We start from the raw sequence: 21,441 nt of genomic DNA, 5'->3' as shown, positions 1-21,441 counted from the left end.
CGGGCCCTCGCGGCTGCCCAGGCCACGCTGCTGTGACCGAGGTCCCCCTGACACAGAGCTCGGGGCCCGCTGAGCTGCTGCCACCATGGGGAGGGCGGCGATGTCTCCTCCAGCAGGGCTGCCCAGTCGCTGCTGCCCAAGCGGCTCTGGAGCCCACAGAAACAGCAGCAGAGTGGGCACAGGAACAGCAGCAGCCCCAACGTCGGCACCTGCGCACTGAGGCGTCCGCAGCAGCCGGCTGCCAAACAGGGGGAGGCTGTGGGCACAGCTGTCTTGGTTTGGCAAAAGGCTTCAGCAGAATTGGCCACAATGGCTTTCTCTTGACTTGCCAGCCTCACAGCAACGCTTGGCAGCTTCAGCTGCAGCCTGTGCCTGTGACTGACTTGGATGGCCGTGCCTGAGGGCGGGCTCGCCTTCCACATTCAGGTGTCCCAAGGCAGCGGCCTTGGCACCATCGTGACACAGAGAGAGAGAGACTCAGGACATGAGAACACAGGAACAGCCTGTTTGGCTCATTCTTGAGTTTGCTGCTCCTGCCTAAAATAATCATCAGGAGTATATGCTGATATAAAAGTATAGCCGAACACCAAGGACTTTTTCTGTACTGTCTAGAACTAAAACCTTCTGTGACTGTTCAGAGACTCTAAAATGCAGGGTGAAAATGACAGCTTTATATGTAAGAGTCCTAAAAATTTTGACATGTGATTTTTCTAGTCAAGGATTTTAATTCCAATGTGGAAACTACAAAATATATTAAAATTTGTTTTCATTGGCAACCGCTTTGAAATGGCATCAGCACACCTACAGGTGTACTGGGGACAGTACTTGGCAATTCATGGCTTCAGATGTGGGAGATAAATATTTTGCCCGGTTTCACCTTGAAGTTGAAGTTTTCCCAGGGCTTTGATTGACTGGTCATTGAAGGTAACTTTAATAAATGCAAAAGGATGTGAAAGCACAATTTCTGGAGAATGTGCACTGGGGATAGAGAGAAAACCTTGAAAACAGTCAGCAGGCTCTGGAAAACTTAAAAAAAATTAAAATTACTAATATAATGTAAAAATAGATGTAGCTCTGTGACTGTTCAAGCAGGACTCTGTGTCTGGAGGAAATGTTTGCCTTGCATCAGCTGTAACACAGACAGACACACAGCAACTGGAACCTTGAACATCAGAGACTGGGCCAATGTTTGTCCCAGAAAAAGACAGAGAAGATCCCACTGATACAGGACAGTGCCTCTGTACAATCTAGCCATCCCAGGAAACTCAGCAGCTGATGGTGTTTTTGTGCTACTGCAAACCCCTTCCATGAAAAACATCATTCCAGGAAGGAGCAACATCATCTGACAGATAGCAGGAGTGGCCAGCAATAGCTCCAGGAGCTCCTGCCAAGACCCCGAAGGAAGGAGCCCAGCCCCCAATGCACGGGGGCTTTGGCTTTGGCCCTCTGGCACAGAAACCCCCCAGGGGCACAGGTCTCTGGGGCAGGAGAAGGGCACCAGCACTGCCAGGGCTCGGCTGGGGTGGCAGGTTTGCCTCGGTGGGGACTCTGCCACACTTGCTGATTTCAGTGCTGCCAGGCCCCTGTACAGATTCTGTGCAAGGCCCCGTGCCCTTCCTGCTGCGGCTGCGTCGGCAGCCCTGGGGGCTCCTTCTGCTGCCCTGAGCCTGCAGAGCAGGGCAGCGTTTGCTGATGGTATGAGGTGTTCCTAAAGATCCTGTCAGGCTGTCTTAGACACTTTGGGCAAGGGATTCCTTCCAACCTGGGCACCTTGGGGGGGGGTGGGGGCGGAACCAGGAAGGTGGCAGGGCGTGCAAGGGCCGTTAGTGACACGGCGCAGCCTGGTAACCGTGGAATGGAACGGTGGAATGGACAAGAGCTGGCGGTGACAAGACCACACCAGAGTGCCTGGTGCATGCGACGGGACAGGACGCGCCAGAGCGGTGCTGTGAGGAGCCCCCACACAGCCCACTCGTTAGTGCCTGACCCGGAGCTTTTCTGAGGCGTAACTCCTACAGCTCACGTTGTGAGCAGACTGTGGGTCTTGGTGAGCCGGAGCTTTCCATTGACATCTCTTTAGAAGGTGCTCCCAAGGCCCGATTTTGGCATGGCGGGCAGATTCTTCAGCCTATTCAGAGTGTTCCGACGGAACAGGAACACAGACCCTGGAGCTGCCCCAGCAGAACACCCTGAAGAGCTGGAGCAGTTCCAGCAAGGGCAGGATGGTGAGTGGCAGAGCTGGGCCACAGGGCTGAAGCTGCAGCCAGCTGGGCCCCGCACCATCCCATCCCATCCCATCCCATCCCATCCCATCCCATCCCATCCCATCCCATCCCATCCCATCCCATCCCATCCCATCCCATCCCATCCCATCCCATCCCATCCCATCCCATCCCATCCCATGTGGACATTCCCAAGGGCAGGACGGAATATGGGCTGGGTCTGACCCCTGGCAGTGACCGTGCTCCATCCCCTGAGCCACCCCAGGGCTGTCCCTGCCTGGGGAGTGCAGGGCTGGGCTGTGTTCTCCGGCCTCTCCCGCAGCCCCTCAGCTCTGGCTGCTCTTTGACAGATGCAGCCATGGACGGGACACAAGAGCAGGAACCCGCCCATGGCCGCTTTCACAAAATGCTGAAGGTACCTGCAGCCATCCCCACCTGGGCTGGGCCTGCTGGCACTGCTCAGCCCAGCTCTGCACATGGAGCACTCCTTGGAACATGCCTCTCTTCCCTGTCCTTTGTTCATTCTGCACAGAGGTTCCGCCAGTTCCTGCCAATTCGGCGCAGAAAGATCAGCCCCATGGGAACTGAGGGCACAGCTGAGCCTGACTCCGGGCTGACCGAGCTCCAGGCAGAGCCTGATGTCAGCCCAGATTCAGCTGCGCCCTCACAAGACTCTGATGCTGCGGTGAGTGATGACAGGGCAAACTCTGATGTGGCACTGACTGAGGACATGGCCATTCCAAACACCAGAGAGACTCAGGGCATCACAAATACTGACACTATGCCCTCTCCCACCATGAGTCATGCACCTAATATGGATGTTTTTGAAAGGGGGGGTGTTCCTTCTGACCAGCAGGTAGCCAGCCAGGGGCCAGAACTGGAGGTCTGCCACGATCGTGTGCCCCTTCAAGCCACATCCACAGGGCCCCCTCAGCTTTTGAGGCCAGCACAGTGTGGCGGGAAGGGAAGCACTTCTTGGGAGAAGCTGGGGAAGTTGCTGCCTTGGACAGCGCTCCAAGTCTTCCCCATTCCTACTCTAGGTGCCAGCTATTGTACGGAGCATTCACCAGCGTCTTATGTGCTCCGTTACGGTGGATGCCAGGCTGCCCACTAACATCGTGAGGCTGGCTGAAGAACACCCGGACGATGTGGTGCTGACCCTCCTGCGCTGTGCCCCATCGTGTGACAGGTATGGGGCCCACGTGCCTTGAGAGCTCAGGGCTCACCGGCCTTTAGGGCCCATTGCCCTGCACAGCCTGTCCAATGGGCTCTGCCCAACAGGCAGAGAGGTCCAGGAGCCTCGGGCCCCTCTGTTTCCTGAGGCTGCTGCCAATGCTCCCTCCCTGCCCCTCAGGGCACTGGGGCTTTGTCACCTGGGACCCCACAGCTACACAGGGCATGGCTCTGTGACTCAGACACCCCTGACACAGAGCTCTGATCCCACAGAGCTGCTGCAGTGATGTGGCAAACCATAGCCTCATCAGGACCAGCAATGGAGAAGGTGCTGCCAACTCTGCTCCATGTGATGGAGAACTGGCCACTTTGCAGCCTCTGCACCTCTGATGAGGACAACACGGACGTTTTTGCTCTGGCTGTGAGTTTCTGGAACTGGCCTTGACTGTCCCCTAGGTCGCTTCTCCAGCAGCTCTTCATCCTCTCCTTGCCTCAGGCTGGGCTGAAACCTGGGCTAGGGGCAGGCTCAGGGGGCACCGGGCCCGCTGTTCCCCCTGCATCTCCCCTCGGGCCCTGCCCCATGGATGCCTCGGCACTGAGCGCTGTCTTGGTGTGCTTCTTTTGCAGGCAACTCTGGTGCTCTGGGTGATTATGCAAGTGCCTCAGAGCCATGAGGCGATGATGCATTATTCCGACTCTCTCTTTGCGGCTCTGCTGTTGCACGTTTTCACCACCACACAGCTGATGCCAGCAGAAGTTGATAACTTCTGGAGAGCATGCCAGCAGGAACACCACCTTCCCAAAAAACCCAACAGGTGCCAGTCCTCCTGTCCTTCCCATGCCCTTGTGGCTGACACCAATGCACCCAATGTGACCTGGCCTTTGCTCTGCACACAGGTTTGCAGTGCAGGCCATGAAGGCTCTGCTCTGCTTTCTGCACTATGACAATGAGTTGATGGCCATGGAGCGCAAGTGTGGCTGGGAAACGCTGCTCCGTGCCGACACCCAGCACTATGCCGTGGGTCTGTTGGCCAGGTGAGACCCCTTCTCGCCACTGCCTCTGAAATGTGTGCCCTGTGCCCAGGGTGCCCTACCACAGTCCCTGTGGTCCTGGCCAGAGGGCTTTGCCATTGAGGGATGGCTGAGCAGACTGGAGAAGTCTGAGAGGAGGGTGCCCAGAAGGAGCCCCATGGTCCCAAAACACCCACAGTCCCTCCAGGGATGCTGGGGAAAGGCCAGATCTCTGTGAGTCATCCCTGGGAGAGGTTTGCCCCCTCTACCCCCCACCTCAGTGTCTTGGTGCCATTTCCCCCCATCCAGGGTGATGCGCCGTGACTTGACGCCCTTGTGTTGCCATGTGGCACACCAATTTGTCCGGAGGCTCATCAGGGAGGAGGCACGTTGGGACCTGTCCTCCCTGGCATTCCTTGTGGAGGTGAGCCCGATGGCCAGCACTACCTCGCTGAGCTGCCTGCCAGCCCTGTCCCCTTGCATAGCCACAGCTGCCTGGGACGGTGCCCGCGCCCTGTGCTGCTGCCTGGGCCCAGCCCTGTGCAGTTCCAGGCTCCTGCTGGATGGCTCCCCTGTCACTGCCCTGTGCCTTTCAGGTCCTGGATTGCCTAAACTTGAGTGACTGTGGGTACTGTGTCCTTGAGATCGCATCAAGGCAGCTGCAGAGCGAGTGCAGGCAGAGGCGTCGCCTGGCGCTCAGAGGCCTCGTGGTGCTCAGCAAGGAACCCTCGATGGTGAGAACGGGGCAGCGGCTGAAGCTGTGCTGGGCAAAGCAGCCCCTTGGGCTGGCTGGGCTTCAGGAGCTGAGGCAGCTGCTCCCAGCTCTCCTGCCTCACCTGCCTGAGTGCTTTGGGACAGGCCTTTGGCCTCTGGGCCCAGCAGCAGCAGGGTGGGGTTGCAGTGCCAGGGCGGTCTTGGCGCTGCAGCCGTTCAGGGCTTCCCAGCACAGCCTTGTGTTCCACACAGGCCAGACCAATACGCAGCCTGTGTCGAAGCTTCCTGCAGCTGCTGAGTGACACAGACGGAGAAGTGGTCAGCATGTCTCTGTCTGTGTTCACGAATATGCTCAAGAGAAAACATCTTCGTTTATCAAGGACGGCTGCCCCCAAGCTTGCTGAGCCACTTGTGCTTCTCTTTGACCATGTAAGGCTCTGTGCCCCGGCCACGGGCACTGGCTACTGCCCACACAAACTTTGGCCCTGTGGATTTTCAGGCCTTTGCCCAGGTGGGCTGGAGAAGTTGGTGCTGAGATCTTTTCCTCCTTCTTTCCTCCAGGACAAAAGCCACGTGCAGGTGCTCTCCATTCACCTCTTCTGCAAGGCCATGAACCTGGTAGTGGAAGAGGGAAAAAAGGCAATGGAGAGAATTGTGAAGCAGAGCCTGCTCCCACTCATTTTGCACTGCCACGATGAGAACCTGCGCGTGGCTGATGTGAGGTTTTGTGTGATGCTGGTGGATCTCTGGGAGGGGGCTCGGCTGCTTCCTGCCCTGCTGCCTCCCAGGCTGCAGCTTCCTCCTGGCCTTGGCACAGGGATGCAACTCCTGTGCCCTGGGCAGCAATGGCATCTCTGCATCTCTCCAGGCCTCTCGGGAAACCCTGCACTGTGCTGCCAGGTTCTTAAAGAACACAGAGCTCCTGTGTGTGCTGCCAACAGAGGATCAGTCGAAGATCGCCGAATGTGTGGTAAAGGACGGCCTGGAAACCCCAGCCTCAGCCTGGAGAAGCTCCCTGTCCCCTGTGCTCAGTGTGTGGGGCTGGCAGCTGTGGCCCAGTGCTGCACCCAGGGGAGCCAGCCTGTGCCCCACACGCTGCTCCCTTCCCCGGGCCACACGGGTTCCTCTCCAGGCTCCTGTGGCCCCGAGCCGGGTGCCGATGGAGCCCCAGCCCAGTGGGGCTGCGGGCCGGGCCTCAGGGCTGGGAAGGGAACGGGAGGCCGGGGCTGGCCGCAGGCAGCGCCCGGCCGAGGGGCAGAGCCCGCGCCAACCCTTCCCTCCTGCCGCTCTCTGCAGCTGGCACAGGACGAGAGCCGAGCGGCCGAGCACCTGAGCCGGGCCCTGCCATATCTGGACAGCCCACAGGAGTCCCTGCGAGAGGCGGCCGTCAGCTTCATCGGTGAGCCACGAGCCCGGGCTGCCTCCCCGCCCCGCCGCAGCTCGGCCCCAGCCCCGGCTGCTGCCCCGGCAGCGGCACCCGGGCCCGGCGCCCTGGAGCCCCGGCTGCCCTCGGGGCTGCTGCCGGCCTCTGGCAGCCGTGCCCTTGGGCTGAGTCAGGATGCGGCAAGGGCCCGGGCTGAGCCCTGCCGGGGCGGGAGGCCGTGTGGCCACAGGGCTGGCAGCGCCGCTGGCAGGGAGCTGTGCCGCCGGGGCCCTGACAGGCTCTGTGTTCCCAGGGACGGTCGGGATGTTCATGAACAAGGGCGCACAAGGAAGAGCTGCAGACCCTCAGTGAGGGTGAGTGAGAGCAGCGGGCTGGCACTGGGGGCTGGCGGGGGGCACTTGCAATGCCTGGGCAGGGAGCTGCAATCCCTGGCCCAGCTGCAGAGTGCTTCGTTCCCTGTCTGGGTGAGGGCGGTGTGGGCAGAGAGCTGAGAGATTTCAGGGACATGGGTGGGAGTTGTGGCCAGCACCTTCTGGTGGATCCTGTTGTCTGGTCCTCTCTTGTGGCCATTGCAAGAGCCAGGTGCAATGTCCTTGGGAGGAATGTCTCCTAGGATCCCTGCAGATGCATGCCCTGACTGTGCCTCTCCTCCTCTCTCTTCCAGCCACTGAAGCCCCAAGGAAAGACACCACTCCATCCCACAGCAACCAGAATATCCAAGCTGTTTGCCAGTGAACAAGTGTCCCAAAAACAGCAGCAGGAGACAGGGAAGAGGACACCACCTCCCAGTGCCACTGGAGATCCAGGCACAGCTGACAACTGGCACAGCTGAGCCTGTGGGATTCTCACGGGGCTTCAGCCCTCTCCCAGCCTGTAAATAGCTCCCTCCAGCCCTCAGACTGTGCCCATCCCCTTTTTTCCCTCTATTCTTCCTCCCTTTTGACGGCTCCTTCCCTCCAGCCCTCAGTCCATGCCCATCCCCTTCTTTCCCTTTCCAGTTCATCCCTGTTAATAAACAGTTTGCCTTTTTCACTTAACCTGCATCTGTCTGGAGTTGAAGGGTCACAAATCCGGAGCGCTGTGACACACAGGCCCCTCCTGCCGTTCTCTCCTGCACCGTGTTTTGTGCAGAGACGCAGAGGAAGGAGCGCAGATCAGGCTGGAAAGGTCCCTGTGCTGAAGGCCTGGTTCCACAGCATTGTGGAGTTAAAGGTGTTACTGAAGGCCAGTAGTGGGACAAGGAGCCTGTGTGTGTGTCAGGGACCAAAGTTGTGTCTAAGGCCCTGCCGTATTTGGTCCTCTGTTGTGCACGTCAACAGGATGACGAAGAACAGACTTTGAAGGAAACCTTATGGGTTAACTGCAGGGAATTTGACCCTTAAGAGGAACAATGGATTGATCAATTGATGGGAAGTTAACCTGTGAAAGAGGAACAGTAACAATGAGGCTGTTATTGGCATGGTGACCTTACCTCATGTACTGGCCAAGGGTGAGATGACATGGTTGTGGGTTTTTAAGCAAGGCAGGCACCCTGGCTAGAGTCAGCACGGGCGGCTATCCTCAGCCGCACGGTCCACATCCCACAGCATCAATGTGATGGATGGCAAATATGGCGATTTATTACAGGGAAATTCAACATTTTATAGCTTAGGGTCACTGTGTTACTCCCATCTGCTTACATCACACTTGGGTGATACTGGCTAATTGCAAGGGGCCTTACTATCCTAACAGAGAGGGGGGTCTGCTGACTTTCCGTTACATCCTGGTATCTTCCGCTCCGCCAGGCCTTAAACTAGAACATATTCCCCTCTCTTTATGAATAATTAATTTGCTAAAATATAAAAATTTTAAAAATGGATAATATAAAATTAAGTAAAATATAGGATACATTATACTTAACTAAAAAGCTAAAAGCTTATAAAATAGATACTACGATTTTCATTGGTAAATATAAAACACATGTAATAACTAAGTATATTTTAAAGCATCTGTTGCCTTTCTATAAACAGAATGTTAACTTTTTCTAATCAGTTCTTAACAAAGGACACAAGCTTATTTAAAATACATGGTCCAAAGATCAGCACAAGTAAAATCATCACAACTGGTCTAATCAGGGTAGACACCAGGGTGGCTAGCCACGGAGCTTGACTGAACTAGGATTGGAACCAGTTTTGCTGAGCTTCTTTCTCTGCCTTCCGTTGAGACAGCCTGTCTCGTAGCTCTGCCATGGTGTCTCTCACTACTCCGGGGTGGTCTGTGTAGAAGCAGCACTCTTCTTTCAGGGCAATTCAGAGGCCTCCTTGCTGCATGAATAGAAGGTCGAGACCTCGCCTGTTCTGTAAAACAACTTCAGAGAGTGAGGAGACTGATTTTTCTAGAAAGGATATGGATTTCTCAATTCTCTGTAGATCTTCATCTACAGTCATTTGTAGCTGAGAGAGACTCTGACTCTGGGTTACCAGGGTGGAGACACCTGTGGCTGATCCGGTCGCTCCCAAGCCAAGCAGCATTGCTATTGACAGTCCTGTCAACAGCTCTCTTTTCTGAAGGCGGCCTGCTCGCTCAAGGTACTGGTTCACTTCTTCTTTGGAGTGGTATAGGACTCTGGGGATAATAACAGCTAATACACAGAAGTCAACAGAGGAGTTAAAGTTTTGGATATAAATGCAGGAGCTTAGCCCACTGCTTCAGGTGTTATAACTATAAACAACACAATTACTATAAACAGTTTACTATATAAATGACATCGTACTTGCAAACTCACAGCTAAAATTTAAAGTTAAACGAACTTGCAAAAATGCTTACACTGCCTCTTAAAGGAAAATACTTATACTAACATAACAATTACTATACAAGCTAGACACTTTACCTTAAGCTATTATTTAACTACTTTTAACACACGTGTTCTGGTATATATATAGTCTAAACGTGAAAACAATTTGCTTTATACATAGTTAGATAGAGTCTCTACACTTCTTAAATCTTCTATAAAATTTCTCTAACACGATTCAGTCTTGGAATGTCCACTGCTCCCGTGATGTCAGCTGGCAGCTGATCGGTGACTGAGGGCTTTGATGTTCAAATTGTTCTTCACAATCTTTTAAATCTTAAAACAAAAGATAACTGAAAAATTGATAGAGACACAACATCATAATAACAACATAAAATTTCTGTTGGTAACTATATAGTGTCTATATAGTGTTCAGACACAACTGTGTCCTGACAGCTCCACTTTGATCCATGTCTGGAGTACCAAGGGTGTGTGGTGACTTCTCTGTTCACTGGATCTCGTGTGTTCAGAGGCACACAGTCTGGTCAGATGGACAGGTGACCTTTCTGAACCTGCCAACAAAACACAGGCACTTCTCTCCTTGAAGTTAATGAATTACACTAATCAAATGCTTTTAGGGTATCAATCTCCCCCATTTTCTCTAAAAAATAAAAATGAGATGTATTTCTGTTCAACATTAACACAAAACCTTATACACAATTAGTAAAAACCTATAGCAGTTGAAAATCAATTAATATAAAAGTACTGTTAATTATTAAAACACTGCACTAGCATCCCATAGTTAACAAACAAACAGAGACAAAAATCATCAGTGAAGGATTGGATAATCACCTCCGGAAATGATTCTCCAAGCTCACTTCAAAATTGATCCAGCTGTCATATTAATAGGGTCAAATTGCTGATTCAAAAAGTGACTCAAATACTGATTTGGTACAAAGAACATCTGGATTTGCTAGCAAACATTCTGTCCAGGTAAAGTTAAGACTTGGCCAGGGCCTTAGACTTTAAACTGGAAAGATGCCTCTTAACTAATTTTTAAAATAAGGTTTTCAATAGCAACAGCTATGAGATGCTTACAGCACAGCAAACTGTTAAAATGCATTTGTACAAAACAAATAATTAAAAACTTTAGGTACCAGACTAATTAAATCATTCGGCAGTTGGTTTAATCTGAAGCCTCTCCCATGGCAGCTGATCTTCAGCAATGGTACATCTTAAAATTTTGGAAACACTGAAAAATAAGAAAGCTATAACAAACAAAACTGCAGAAATTGCAACAGCTCAATAGAACTCTCAATGAAGTCACGGGTGTCACAGACTGTATTCATTTCTGTCCACAAGCAGGCGTTCATCAGTGGTTTATCACAGTTGTTTCAGTTGTAGCTGTCTTCATATCTCTAGGAAAATAACTATATTTTGCAATTTAAACAAGTGTCTCCAATAAAACATAAAACAATTTAAATTAAACAACATTTAAACTTAACAATAATCATTTATAACAAAAGGAAATAACAAAATTTAATTTTTAAAGAATATCCAAGTTATACAACTTAACTTAAAAACATTCAAGCCTAATTTTTAAACTAAAATTCAAAATCCAAATTGGTATATATGTTGTTATATGTGTTTTATACAACAAAAAGATTCACATCAAAATTTCCTTATTAAAATTGTGAAAAACCCAGCAAATGGGTAATATATGGTTAACATAATTTTAAGATTACTAAAACAAAACAAAAATCTTTTAAGTTTTTTGGGATACAGAAATACAACATTTAAACTTCTAAATCTATTTTTAAAGGCACTTCATTCAACAGAAACTTATTTTTAAATCTGAATCTTGATTATAACAATTTGCTGATTTACAAACAATATAATTTATAAAGCTTCTAATTTTTGAATTGTCCAATTAAAATTCTCTCTTTTTTATCCCTCTTCAAAATGTCCAGCTTTTTGTTGTTTTTCTTTTGTTTTGTTGCTTTGTTTTCCGCGGTTTCATCAAAGTTGCTGTTCCTTGTTTCACCGGTGGTTACCATGGCGACAGCGTTTCTGGCTGCTGTGTGCTACCGTGTGTGTGTTTCGCTAAACCCGTCCGCGCCGGGCTGGTTTTGAATCTGAGAAAAAACTCTAAAAACTCCAACTGCATAAACTCATAATTACTTAAAACACAAAATTAACTCCAAAAGGGTATATAAACACCTTTTAAAAACTCAATAAATCATGACTTTGTAACAAACTGGGTATTATCCCGGCGCTTCTTCTTAGAGAGGGAGTGGGGGGGTTGAACCGCTGGCTCTGCTGCCACAGCTCTGCTCCCATCCCCCTTCCCATTCTTTACTGTTTCTTCTTCTGAGGACTCAGGCTCCAGCCATTCCTCGCTAGTATCTCGGTCGGAGTCAGAATTCGACTGGCTGGTTACTTCCTGTTTTCCGTGCCTTTTTCTGGGGCTCCGGCCCCGCCTGCCACCCCTGTGGGCGAGCTGTTCCCTCCCTCCTGGTTCTCCACGCCTTTCATTCCACCCTCCACTCCGCCTTTTACCCCGCCTTTCCCTCCGCCCCTCACTCCAGGATCTGTTTTGCCCCTGTATTCTCCTCTTGCTCCCTTTGCATTCCCATCATTCTGTACCCATCCCCCACTTTCTTTTCCACAATTCTTCTCTCTCTCAACTTCCCGCCTGTGCCCATCTTTCAAGGCCAGTCTTTGTTCTTTGTTAAAGACATTTTTTCCCGCTTTATAACTTTTTTTCTCAGTGCCATCTTTAAGTTTTTGGGGGGATGTTTCTCCCCTTACTGTCTTTGCTACATTTCTGGCGTTTTCTGTTAAATTTTTCCAAAAATCTTTTGCTTTCTGTTGCCCCTCTGAGGGCAGCTCAGGGTTTGGGGTTTTAGGGGGCATATCGTTCTCCTGTGTCCCCTTCTGCTCAGCTGAGCTGTTCTCATCTGGAGGCTCTAAAGTTTGTGTTATAGCACTAACTCCTAGTTTTGGGGTGACCAAGAGACAGTCTTTTGCTGCCATCCAGGTCTCTTACTTTTGTCTAGCTTTTTTCAAGGCCTTAATGACCTTACCCCATGACTTAAAATGCTTCATATTACCAGAATCTACAGTTTCATTAGCCAGAGCTCTGGTACATTTCTCCCACACCTCAGGGTGAACAATGTCCACTGGCTGCTCTATAACACCCATTTGTAAAAACTGTGTAACAGCAAGCATAAAATCCTTAGATTTACAATCTATCCCCCACTGCTTATATAATTCAGATACGACCTTTATCAGTGATTCCATCTTCCTTCTGGGCGCAGGATTTCCTTCGCCAAGAATAGTCCAGCTCTCTTGGCTTCTGCCAGCTGATTCAGGGTATTCTTGATTTTGAATTTCTTCTCATGTTTCTTCCCACTTTTCCTCCCGGGTTTCTGGCACAAGATGTTGAGTTTTCAAGCAAGGCAGGCGCCCTGACCAGCTCCAGCACGGGCGGCTATCCTCAGCCGCACGGTTCACATCCCACAGCATCAATGTGATGGATGACGAATATGGCGTTTATTGCAGAAGAATTTAACATTTTATAGCTGTCTTAGTTTAGGGCAAATTAGGAAGGAAAACTCCAAATGGGGATTTCCCCAGGAAAATGCCCCCTCCCCACCAACTGGTCCGGGAAAGAAAAAAAATATTCCTTGGAGAGAAGTGGAAAAAGCTGTTTATTTAACAGAAATTGAGTAATATTAAATAATAAAACCTCTCACTGTTCGATGGGATGGCAAATCTAGGAAGAAAAAGTCCTTTTCATGTGGTGTAGCTCGGCTCGCTCAGTCTCTTATCAGTCCCTCCGGCGCTGGAAAGTGCCGAGGCCCAGGCCCCGGTGGGCCACAGGCGTGAGCTCCCGGGGTTGGGCTGGGTGTTCAGTCCAGAGCAGGCTTGCACAGATCCAAGAAAATTGGAAAAAAAACAAAGGTCCAGGGAGCTCCTCTGCCTCAGCTAGCTAAAACTAACTAAAAGCCAGAGAGAAGCTCTGTCCCGCTGTCTGTCCGTGCTGCAGACACCACAGTCCAGGCGCGGGATGTGTGGGAGTGATGTTTTTCCTTAACACAAACTGCGCGCTTCTTCTTCCCCCTCTCTTGCTCTCAAAGCCAGTCTTAAAGGTGCAGAACTTAATATATAACATAAACCAGACGATTGGGGATACCAGTATCATAAAGTCACCCCAGGACATTCCCATATCCCCATATCGTCAACTTATTATCAAAATTAATATATATATATTTTAACCCTACAACACATACATTATATACAGACAAGGGCATTTATTCATGATCTTCACCCAACCGTCAGATCTCCCTGAGGTACACATTGTGTTGCTCCATCTTTCCACATTATCCACCATGTGCAACCCGGTCCTTGAGCAAAAACAACCCCACTAATGGGTTTGTCTGTACTCGAAGTAGAATTGATCCAAACTGTCTTTCCTAACAAACCTCTGAGATGTACTGCTGGGACTTTGTCTCTGTTTACTATATGCAGGGGCTCGGATTGGGCTGGGCCTGCTCGATTGGTGGAACCTCGGGTATTAACTATCCAGGTGGCCTTTGCTAGATGCTGCTCCCAATTTTTGAAAGATCCCCCACCCAACGCTTTCAAGGTAGTCTTTAACAGTCCATTGTACCTCTCCACTTCTCCCGCAGCAGGTGCATGGTAGGGGATATGGTACACCCACTCAATGCCATGTTCCCTAGCCCAGCTGTTTATAAGGTTATTCTTGAAATGAGTCCCATTGTCTGACTCAATCCTCTCAGGGGTGCCATGCCTCCAAAGGACTTGCTTTTCAAGTCCCAGGATGGTGTTCCGGGCAGTGGCATGAGGCACAGGGTAGGTTTCCAACCATCCAGTGGTGGCTTCTACCATTGTGAGCACGTAGCGCTTGCCTTGGCGGGTTTGGGGCAGTGTGATTTAGTCAATCTGCCAGGCTTCCCCATACCTATATTTGGACCACCGCCCACCGTACCATAGCGGCTTCAACCGCTTGGCGTGCTTGATTGTGGCACACGTCTCACAGTCATGGATAACCTGGGAAATAATGTTCTTGGTTAGATCCACCCCTTGGTCTCGTGCCCACTTATAGGTGGCATCTCTACCCTGATGGCCTGAGGCATTATGGGCCCATTGAGCTAGGAACAACTCTCCCTTGTGTTGCCAATCTAAGTCTATCTTTGACACCTCTATCTTTGCAGCCTCATCCACCTGCTCATTGTTTCGGTGCTCTTCATTAGCCCTACTCTTGGGGACATGGGCATCTACATGACGGACCCTCACAGACAGTTTCTCTACCCTGGTGGCAATGTCTTTCCACTCATCAGCAGCCCAGATTGGCTTTCCTCTGCGTTGCCAGTCGGACCTTTTCCACCTTTCCAGTCATCCCCACAGAGCATTGGCTACCATCCATGAATCAGTGTAGAGGTAGAGTTTTGGCCACTTCTCTCTTTCAGCAATGTCCAGGGCCAGTTGAACAGCTTTGAGTTCAGCAAGTTGGCTTGATCCACCTTCTCCTTCAGTGGCCTCTGCGACCTGTCGTGTGGGGCTCCATACGGCTGCTTTCCACTTCCAGTTCATCCCTACGACACGACAGGAACCATCAGTGAAAAGAGCGTAGCGTGTTTCTTCTGCTGGCAGTTGGTTGTATGGTGGAGCTTCTTCAGCTCGTGTCACTTGTTCCTGCTCCTCTTCATCAATGAGACCAAAGTTTTCACCTTCCGGCCAGTTTGTAATTATCTCCAAAATCCCAGGGCAATTTGGGTTTCCTATATGGGCGCGCTGTGTGATGAGGGCGATCCACTTGCTCCATGTAGCGTCAGTGGCGTGGTGGGTAGAGGGAACCTTTGCTTTGAACATCCACCCCAGCACTGGCAGTCGGGGTGCCAGGAGGAGTTGTGCTTCTGTGCCAATCACTTCTGAGGCGGCTTGAACTCCTTCATAGGCAGCTAAGATTTCCTTCTCTGTGGGAGTGTAGTTGGCTTCGGACCCTCTGTAGCTTCGGCTCCAGAATCCCAGTGGTCGGCCTCGAGTCTCCCCAGGCACTTTCTGCCAAAGGCTCCAGGACAGACCGTGGCTCCCGGCTGCAGAGTAGAGCACGTTCTTCACGTCTGGTCCTGTTCTGACTGGGCCAAGGGCTACTGCATGGGCGATCTCCTGTTTGATCTGAGCAAAGGCTTGTTGTTGTTCAGGGCCCCACTGGAAAGTGTTCTTTTTGCGGGTGACCAAGTAAAGAGGGCTCACAATCTGGCTGTACTCAGGAATGTGCATCTTCTAAAAACTTATGGCACCTAGGAAAGCTTGCGTTTCCTTCTTGTTGGCTGGTGGAGACATTGCTGTGATCTTGTTGATGACATCAGTAGGAATCTGACGCCGTCCATCTTGCCACTTTACCCCCAGGAACTGAATTTCACGAGCTGGTCCCTTAACTTTGCTCTTCTTGATGGCAAAACCGGCTTTCAGGAGAACCTGGATGATTTTCTCTCCTTTCTCAAAGACCTCTTCAGCCGTCTTTCCCCAAACAATGATGTCATCAATGTACTGCAGATGTTCTGGAGCCTCACCCTTTTCCAGGGCAGCCTGGATCAGTCCATGGCAGATGGTGGGGCTGTGCTTCCACCCCTGGGGCAGTCGGTTCCAGGTGTACTGCACTCCCCTCCACGTGAAGGCAAACTGAGGCCTGCATTCTGCTGCCAGAGGAATGGAGAAAAATGCATTGGCAATGTCAATAGTGGCGTACCACTTCGCTGCCTTGGACTCCAGCTCGTACTGGAGCTCCAGCATGTCCGGCACGGCAGCGCTCAGAGGTGGAGTCACTTCATTCAATGCACGATAGTCCACAGTCAATCTCCATTCTCCTTCAGATTTACGCACAGGCCAGATGGGGCTGTTGAAGGGTGAGTGGGTTTTGCTGACCACCCCTTGGCTCTCCAGCTCTCTGATCATCTTGTGGATGGGGATCACAGCATCTCGAGTTGTTCTATATTGTCGGCGGTGCACCGTTGAGGTGGCAATTGGCACTCGCTGTTTTCCACTTTTAGGAGTCCTACTGCAGATGGGTTCTCTGACAGTCCAGGCAAAGTGTTCAATTGCTTGATGCCCTCTGTCTCTACAGCTGCTATCCCAAATGCCCACCTAAGCCCCTTTGGGTCCTTAAAATACCCACTTCGGAGGTAGTCTATGCCCAAAATGCATGGGGCCTCTGGGCCAGTCACAATGGGGTGTTTCTTCCACTCATTTCCAGTCAGGCTCACATCAGCTTCCACTAAAGTAAAGTCCTGTGATCCCCCTGTCACACCAGCAATAGAAACAGATTCTGTCCCCACATATCTTGATGGGATTAGGGTGCACTGTGCACCAGTGTCAACCAAGGCCTCATATTTTCGTGATTCTGATGTGCCAGGCCAACGAATCCACACAGTCCAAAAGACACGGTTTTCCCTAGCCTCTACCTGGCTAGAGGCAGGGCCCCTCTAAGCCTGGTTATCCTTCTTTTCTTGGGTATATGTCTTGGAGGTTCCTTCAAGGGAGTCAGACATGTCATCATCATACTTGTCAGTTTGACTACAGGCTACTGGAGCAGCTTTCTTTTTGGTGGAGTATCCCCCCTGAGTCTTGCTGTCTTACAATTCATGCACCTGTTTTGCCAGAGCAGCAGTAGATTTTCCATCCCATCTTTTCATGTTTTCTCCACAGTAATGTAGGAAACACCACAGCTCAGCTCGTAGCTTTTTCTCTCTATCTGGGGAACTTCTGCGTTGAGTACCAGGGCTCCTGGTCTGTACTGCCGAGACTGGAAGAAGGTCCTCCCTGAGTTTCTTGAGATTCTCCTCCATTTTGTCTTGGAAGTTTTGCATACGTGTTTCCATAGCTGCAATTTTTGCCTGCATGGGGCCATGCACGGTCTCTGCATATGCTCGAAGCTTCTTCGCCATATCCAGCACAGTCTCCTCCCGATCATCTCGCTTCATTGTTGCTAAAGCAGAAGCGTATTCTTGTGGCCCAAGTCGAACAAGTTTTCGCCACATCACAGATGTACATGGCACCAAGTCTGGATTTCTAGTACCTAAGTCACCCACGAAGACAATCTCTACTATTGCCATTTCTCTCAAGCTCTGGATCCCTTGTTCTATGGTTTTCCAACGAGTTTGCTGTATATAGAGATCGTCTGCACACAGATATCTTTTTGCCACACTTCTTAGGACCCGTTCCCAGAGACTATAAGGGTCAGCCCCCCTCATCATCTCCTGGTCAATAACCGGATCGTGTGACAGGGACCCCAGATGCCTCGCTTCAGTGCCATCCAGAACTGTAGCCTCACCTGCAGCATCCCACAGACGGACTAACCAACTAATTATAGATTCATCAGCTCGTCGAGTGTAATCTTTTCTCAGGCCACGAAGGTCCTTCAGGGAGAAAGGTTCACCAGTGCCTTCTGATTTTTGGTCAGTTGCTGGTCTTGAGGGTCCTTCCCCCGCATCACCATTATCATCATCTACTGGCCGATCGGTTTTGGTTTTGAATTTCATGCCTCTCGTGGCAGGAGCAACAGACACTGGCTTAGGCTCACTGTCTGGTTTGGCTGCAGCCTGAGTGACTGGGGTAGCTGCTGATTTATCTGCCTGCCCTACAGTATCTAGCAGCGTGCGATAAGCATACGCTAGGGCCCAGCTTATTGCAATGATATTTTTCTTCTTAGAATCATCACAGCAATTCTCTTCCAGATATTTCCCTACTTCATCTGGGTTCTGAATTTGTTCACGTGAAAATTCCCAGGCTGGGGGATCAGAAAATTCCTTCAGAGTTCGGCCAATTCTCTCCCATTCTCTACACCAATCAGGATTTCCCACACCTGAGTCTACTTCTGGGGCAGGGGTCTCGTTGGCTCCTCTGGATATCTCAGCCCTCACTCTAGAGAAGTTGCAGACCATATAGAGGAAGCTCAACAGCTGAACTACCAGGAAAGTGACCAGGAATGTGGTATCCTTAACACTCAGGGGAAACCGGATATTCTCAAAGAGGGACATAACAGATTCAAAGGAGAAGAAGGAAAGAAAAGGCTGAAAAGCCTCATCCCCTGCTCTTCCTCTAACAAACTGTGTGCAATTACCAATAAACTCCCAAAATGTGCTACTGGGACTGGGAGGCAGGGTCGGGCGAAGAAACCATAAACCAAACATACCTGACAGAAACTTCAGTAGTTCTATAAACTTCCTATAAATCATTATCACCGAGCCCAGCACAATAACCATTCTAATCCGTGCCCCTCTACTGTGAAAGAGGGCAAAGACAGGTATTAAAACTCAAAAACTTTTATTAAATATCAAAAACTTTTAGGGACCAGGTCCACATGAAGGCCTCCACCCCAAGAGACATTATGTATCCAAACAACATGGCTACTGACTGCTTTATCCCAATACAGAATAAATACAACCAACACTCAGTACAGGTTTTTCCACTTTCTCTTGTCCCTGTTCGGGCGCCAAAAAAACTGTATTTGTCTTAGTTTAGGGCAAATTAGGAAGGAAAACTCCAAATGGGGATTTCCCCAGGGAAATGCCCCTCCCCACTAACTGGTCCGGGAAAAGAAAAAATTCCTTAGAGAGAAGTGGAAAAAGCTGTTTATTTAACAGAAATTGAGTAATATTAAATAATAAAACCTCTCGCTGTTCGATGGGATGGCAAGTCTAGGAAGAAAAGTCCTTTTCATGTGGTGTAGCTCGGCTCACTCAGGTTCTTATCAGTCCCTCCGGCGCTGGAAAGTGCCGAGGCCCAGGCCCCGGTGGGCCACAGGCGTGAGCTCCCGGGGTTTGGCTGGGTGTTCAGTCCAGAGCAGGCTTGCACAGATCCAAGAAAATTGGGAAAAAACCAAACAAAGGTCCAGGGAACTCTTCTGCCTCAGCTAGCTAAAACTAACTAAAAGCCAGAGAGAAGCTCTGTCCCGCTGTCTGTCCATGCTGCAGACACCACAGTCCAGGCGCGGGATGTGTGGGAGTGATGTTTTTCCTTAACACAAACTGCGCGCTTCTTCTTCCCCCTCTCTTGCTCTCAAAGCCAGTCTTAAAGGTGCAGAACTTAATATATAACATAAACCAGACGATTGGGGATACCAGTATCATAAAGTCACCCCAGGACAATAGCTTAGGGTCACTGTGTTACTCCCATCTGCTTACATCACACTTAGGTGCTATTGGCTAATTACAAGGGGCCTTGCTATCCTAACAGAGAGGGGGGTCTGCTGACTTTCCGTTACATCCCGGTGTCTTCCGCTCCGCCAGGCCCTAACTACAACAGGAAATCCCACAGAATTCCGAAAACACCCCACAAAATGGCAGAAAACTCCCACAAAATTCCCTAAAACTTCTCAAAACCCTACCAAATTCCAGAAACATTCCACAAAATCTTTTCAAATTTCCACAAAATGTAAGAACAATCCCTCAAAATTCTTCAAGTCTCCTCAATATCTCACAAAATTCCAGACAATTCCACAACACTCCAGGGAAATCCCACAAAATTGCAAACACACCCCACAAAATTCCAGAAAAAAACCCCATGAAATTCCCTAAATCTTCTCATAAGCCCACCAAATTCCAGAAATACCCCGCAAAATCTCCACAAATTTCCACACAATCTAAGAAAAATCCCACAAAATTCTTCAAGTCTCCTGCGAATCCCACAAAATTCTACAAAAATTCCACAAAATTCTTAAAATGTCACCAAATTCCAGAAATATCCCAAAAAATCTCCTCCAATTTCCACACAATTTAAGAAAAATCCCACAAAATTCTTCAAGTCTCCTCCGAATCCCACAAAATTCTACAAAAATTCCACAAAAATTCCACAAAATTCTTTAAAATGTCACCAAATTCCAGAAACATCCCAAAAAATCTCCTCCAATTTCCACAAAATTTCAGAAATATCCTTCAAAATTCTTCAAGTCTCATCAATATCCCACAAAATTGCAGAAAAATGCTACAACATTCCGAAAAAATCCCACAAAATTGCAGAAAAATCCCACAAAATTCCTTAAATCTTCTCAAAACCCTACCAAATTCCAGAAACATCCCACAAAATCTCCACAAATTTCCACACAATCTAAGAAAAATCCCACAAAATTCTTCAAGTCTCCTGCAAATCCCATAAAATTCCACAAAATTCCACAAAATTCTTAAAAATGTCAACAAATTCCAGAAACATCCCCAAAAACTCCTCCAATTTCCACAAAATTCCAGAAATACCCTTCAAAATTCCAGAAACATCCAAAAAAACCTCCTCATTATCCCACAAAATTGCAGAAAAATCCCACAAAATTGCAGAAAAATCCCACAAAATTCGGTACATCTTCTCAAAACCCTAGCAAATTCCAGAAACATCCCAAAAAATCTCCACAAATTACCTGAAAATTCCACAAAAAGCCCACAAAATTTTAGAAAATCCCGCAAAATTCAAGAGAAATTCCACATTTAAAAAAAATCCCACAAAATTCCTTAAATCTTCTCACTTTATCAAATTTTTGAAACATCCCACAAAATCTCCACAAATTTCCACAAAATCTAAGAAAAATGCCTCAAACTTCTTCAAGTCTCCTCAGAATCCCACAAAATTCTATGAAAACCTCACAAAATTCCAGAATCATCCCACAAAATCTCCTCAAAATCCCAGAATAATTCCAAAAAAATCCCACAAAATTCCAGAAAAATCAAAAAAATTCCCTAAATCTTCTCAAAACCCTACCAAATTCCAGAAACATCCCACAAAGTCATCAGAAAGTTGCACAAAATTCCAGAAAAACCCACAAAATTCCAGAAAAATTTCCACAAAATTCCCTAATTTTCCTCAATATCCCACAAAATTTTACAGAAAATCCCACAAAATTCTAGTAAAATCTGATGAAATTGTTAGTGTTCAGGAACACAGATAATCATGGAATGATTAAATTAAGGTGCTTTATTGAAGAGCTCTGGGTTTTAGGGGTACACATACCCAAATCTGACCCGATTTGGTTTTGAGTTGAACATGTTTTTATCATCTATCCTTATACAACTTACATATTAATTATTAAACTGACATTGTTCTATTGTATACATTGATGTTACCCAGGCATGGATTTCTCGTGATCCCCCTCAGCC

General features: G+C 49.1%; 1 protein-coding gene and 1 pseudogene across 1 annotated transcript; both read left to right on the top strand.

Moving 5' to 3' along the window:
* The window catches only part of LOC148182306 (uncharacterized), a 702,689-nt pseudogene that overhangs the window by 333,564 nt on the left and 347,684 nt on the right, over positions 1-21,441 (top strand).
* Positions 2,108-7,270, top strand: LOC148182315 (maestro heat-like repeat-containing protein family member 7). Its single transcript, XM_088068913.1, has 15 exons — positions 2,108-2,225; positions 2,573-2,637; positions 2,755-3,081; positions 3,263-3,411; positions 3,669-3,816; positions 4,023-4,210; positions 4,293-4,430; positions 4,716-4,830; positions 5,003-5,140; positions 5,373-5,549; positions 5,682-5,837; positions 5,989-6,090; positions 6,417-6,519; positions 6,797-6,857; positions 7,169-7,270. Exons 1-14 carry the CDS (start codon positions 2,108-2,110, stop codon positions 6,853-6,855), a joined length of 1,983 nt encoding a protein of 660 aa, XP_087925039.1. The 3' UTR covers positions 6,856-6,857; positions 7,169-7,270.

Source organism: Pseudopodoces humilis, chromosome 33 (genome assembly GCF_049639895.1).
Source record: "Pseudopodoces humilis isolate 2021_Gansu_Grassland_sample_001 chromosome 33, ASM4963989v1, whole genome shotgun sequence".
Classification (NCBI taxonomy): Eukaryota; Metazoa; Chordata; class Aves; order Passeriformes; family Paridae; genus Pseudopodoces; species Pseudopodoces humilis.
The sequence above is the reverse complement of the archived record's forward strand: the minus strand, read 5'-3'. Positions and strand labels throughout refer to the sequence as shown.